Below are 3,267 nucleotides of genomic sequence, written 5' to 3' on the forward strand. Positions count from 1 at the left end.
GGCTTCCTATGGGAAATTCAGTATGCCCCACCTACTGTATGAGTACCATCTAAGGTTCCTGGCACAGCGTTAAAACTTTGAAGCCACGGTGAAGGTTAAGGGCTATAATTATATACTTTAACAATGCCCGACAAATTGAGGGCCATTTTAAAAAACCGAGACCTGGAGTCATGCACTGATACCAATTTTTTTTTTGTAAATTACGCATTGAAATGATGGCCAATAGCCTCTGAATGTTGGTTGCTCTGATACCACATAAAAGATCCCTTTCAGTGAACCAACAAAGTTGTGATGACGGTTGAGTAATATAATTTCATACTAGCAAGTTTTACTACCAACCTTAAAATCTTTGGTGAGACACCAGTTGTGATCTCATTCCTCTCTATAGAGGGCCCACTATAGGAATTTCCACCCCCACCTCCTCCTCCTCCTCTTTTCTAGGAGTTAGCTGGTCATGTGCATTGCACCTGCATGAATACTTGCCAACCTACCAATCTTCTATAAGAAGCGGCATCGACTCAGAACATTTACAGGAAAAATTGCAGAGACACTATGGCTTCAAGGCCAGGCCCTCTTACTGAATGGCCATGGCAAAGGCTTGGCAACTTCAAGGTAATCACACTGCAAATACAAACATATCTCCTCTAGCACCTAGGTTTCTTCCTGGCTCCATAAATTTTCTCAGTAAGGTGTATAACTTGTCTAAAAACTAAATTAATTCGAGCGTTTAAGGAATTAAGTGCTCTCCTAACTTTATATTTTGCATCCATTACTCTTGCACACTCTTTCTAATATGAGACTACACATGAAAGCCTAACATAACTATTTTAAAAGAAAGGTATGAATTTACCCATGTTGAAGGCTTGCCTTGCACTTATGACCTCCTCGTCGACTGGTGCCAATTTTGCTCCATATATAGTTGACTCCTGGAAAAAAAATTGCTTGCAATGTTATGTAAAATGAACCACTAACTAGATTACTCATAAATATATTATTCCTTTTTTGTTACAAAAAAATATATCTGTGAATCCTCATCATAATTTCGGAGTTTTGACGTGGTAAACTCTTGGTGAGTGCAGTATGTTGTGATGTTGCCCTGGGTGGTACCAGCACTCAACACGATGATAAAAGCTGCAAGAAAAGGAAGAGAAGGATGGGAGGAGGTTGACATGGGCTACGTGATAATATTTCCTGCTCTGTTGTTAAGAATGCTACACAACCAGATTTGGATCAGCATTTCTCGGTTTCAGACGGCACGCAGTCCTCACCTCATCGTCGACCGTAGCATCGACTTTGAACAGGTCGACCGGGAAAGGAACTGGTCTGATCCTGCCCTTAAAATTTTCTTTTTCATACATTAATTCAATATATGATGAGACCATCAATGTCTGCTGAGATGTTCATTCTAATCATTGCATATCCTCTACGAAAACTTCCATATTATGTGCAAGTATGCCAGGGTCGATCATGGATTTAAAGACATATATGCTACTATATCTCAACCAATCAATCAACCATTTATACCTGTATCTTTCAGTCCTGGCTTGCACTAAATTAAGAAATGTTTCCGACAATTTTTATAATGCCCTTCATCTAGCATGCACTGCCTTACTGAACCCCCTAACAATTAAGGTTGATTTGAAAATTGTCAGGGATGACCAGATCCTGTTCAATGGTTTTTTCTTCTACATTGGCCATGCTCTCATCCCAAGCGCTAAAGACCTACCCATTTGGAGGTCTGATGGAGTGATGATGACGATTCTTCTTCATATGGGTCCGGTCGAGTTCCTCTACTACTGGTTCCACAGAGCACTGCATCATCACTTTCTGTATTCTCGATATCACTCTCATCATCATGCCTCCATAGTTACTGAGCCTATTACGTGTAAGATAACTTTTACTGTTACTTCTCTTGGTAATAATTAATGCCTAGCACTAAACAGTTGAAAAGTTGCTATGTTTTTCAATAAGGGTGGAAATGAACCAAAAAGTTAACAAATAGTTTGATAAATGTTCAAATAACTATTCGGCCATATTCGATTCGGTAGTTCATTTACCACTAAACAAATATTTTTTAGTAACCGAGTTTACTAACAAATAGAATTTAACCAGATGTATATTCGATTCGTTTGTCTATCAAATATTCGTTTAAAATTAGATCACTTATTATTTGTATTATTGCACATATGATGTCATATTTTTAACCCACTTATCATTTCTACTTAAGTTTATTATTTGTATTATTGCACATATGATGTCATATTTTTAACCCACTTATCATTTCTACTTAAGTTTTATGTACTAATTTTAAGACTTAAAATTTTTAACCCACTTATCATTTCTACTTAAGTTTTATGTACTAATTTTAAGACTTAAATAATCTTAAATATGTTTTCTTATGAAAATTTTGATTTAAATATATATACATCATATATCATAAAGGAATAATTTTTATTTATGAATTTAAATACTATTTAAAAATCAAATTCTTTAGCGAAATAAATATAATTTGATATTCTTATAATTTGATATTCGATAAGTATTCTTGAATATTCATGAATATTTATCAAATACCAAGTATTCGAGTTCGAGTTCGAAAAACTCCATATATGAATATTAGAGTCCGCATTCGAATTCGAAAATTTTAAACAAAGACAAATATGAGTTCCTTAGTATTCGATTCGATTTGATCGTTTACCATCCCTGTTTTTGAACAGGTAAATTTCGCAAAACCACCTGAACTTTATAAATCATAGAAAACCCCCTGACCTTGTCCCATTTAAGTACCATACTGATGATAGTTACCTTAAGTTGACATGTGTTCCGCACATGATAAACTTTTGGACTAGTTTACCCCTATCTACAAAATATTGCTTCTCTATTATATCTCAGATAAGGGTTAGATTTAAATTAATAAAAAAAATCACAGGGGTACACATTAATGCCACTTAGGGTAATTTTCAATAGTTCAGGGGGTTTGGTATAATTTCGAAAGTTAATGAGGGTTTCTACTTTCTATTATTAAGTTCAGGGGACTTTGTTCAAAACCCCCAACATTCAGGAATTTTTGAAATTTACCCTTTTTTTTATATCTCCAGCTTCGCAATGGCCCCAAATAGTTCAGGGGGTTTGGTATAATTTCGAAAGTTAATGAGGGTTTCTACTTTCTATTATTAAGTTCAGGGGACTTTGTTCAAAACCCCCAACATTCAGGAATTTTTGAAATTTACCCTTTTTTTTATATCTCCAGCTTCGCAATGGCCCCAA

At 35.3% G+C, this 3,267-nt stretch overlaps 1 protein-coding gene and 1 long non-coding RNA gene across 5 annotated transcripts in view; one reads left to right on the top strand and one right to left on the bottom strand.

The window, feature by feature from the left end:
- The window catches only part of LOC109824902, an 11,022-nt gene that overhangs the window by 4,179 nt on the left and 3,576 nt on the right, over positions 1-3,267 (bottom strand). For 2 of the 3 annotated variants that reach the window (XR_002242824.1, XR_002242823.1), the window contains exon 3: positions 851-926. This is a non-coding gene — a long non-coding RNA (uncharacterized LOC109824902). Of the gene's footprint in view, positions 1-543; positions 927-3,267 lie in introns of those variants that run through there. The other variant, XR_002242821.1, reaches the window with a different exon arrangement.
- LOC109824901 (protein ECERIFERUM 1) overlaps positions 487-3,267 on the top strand; it is a 9,682-nt gene continuing 6,901 nt past the window's right edge. The window contains exons 1-3 of one of the 2 annotated variants that reach the window (XM_020391531.1): positions 487-612; positions 1,080-1,321; positions 1,653-1,885. In XM_020391531.1, the coding sequence (XP_020247120.1) occupies positions 553-612; positions 1,080-1,321; positions 1,653-1,885 (535 nt within the window). In that variant the 5' untranslated portion in view covers positions 487-552. The remainder of the gene's footprint in view (positions 613-1,079; positions 1,322-1,652; positions 1,886-3,267) is intronic. The other variant, XM_020391530.1, reaches the window with a different exon arrangement.

Source organism: Asparagus officinalis, chromosome 10 (genome assembly GCF_001876935.1).
Source record: "Asparagus officinalis chromosome 10, Aspof.V1, whole genome shotgun sequence".
NCBI lineage: Eukaryota > Viridiplantae > Streptophyta > Magnoliopsida > Asparagales > Asparagaceae > Asparagus > Asparagus officinalis.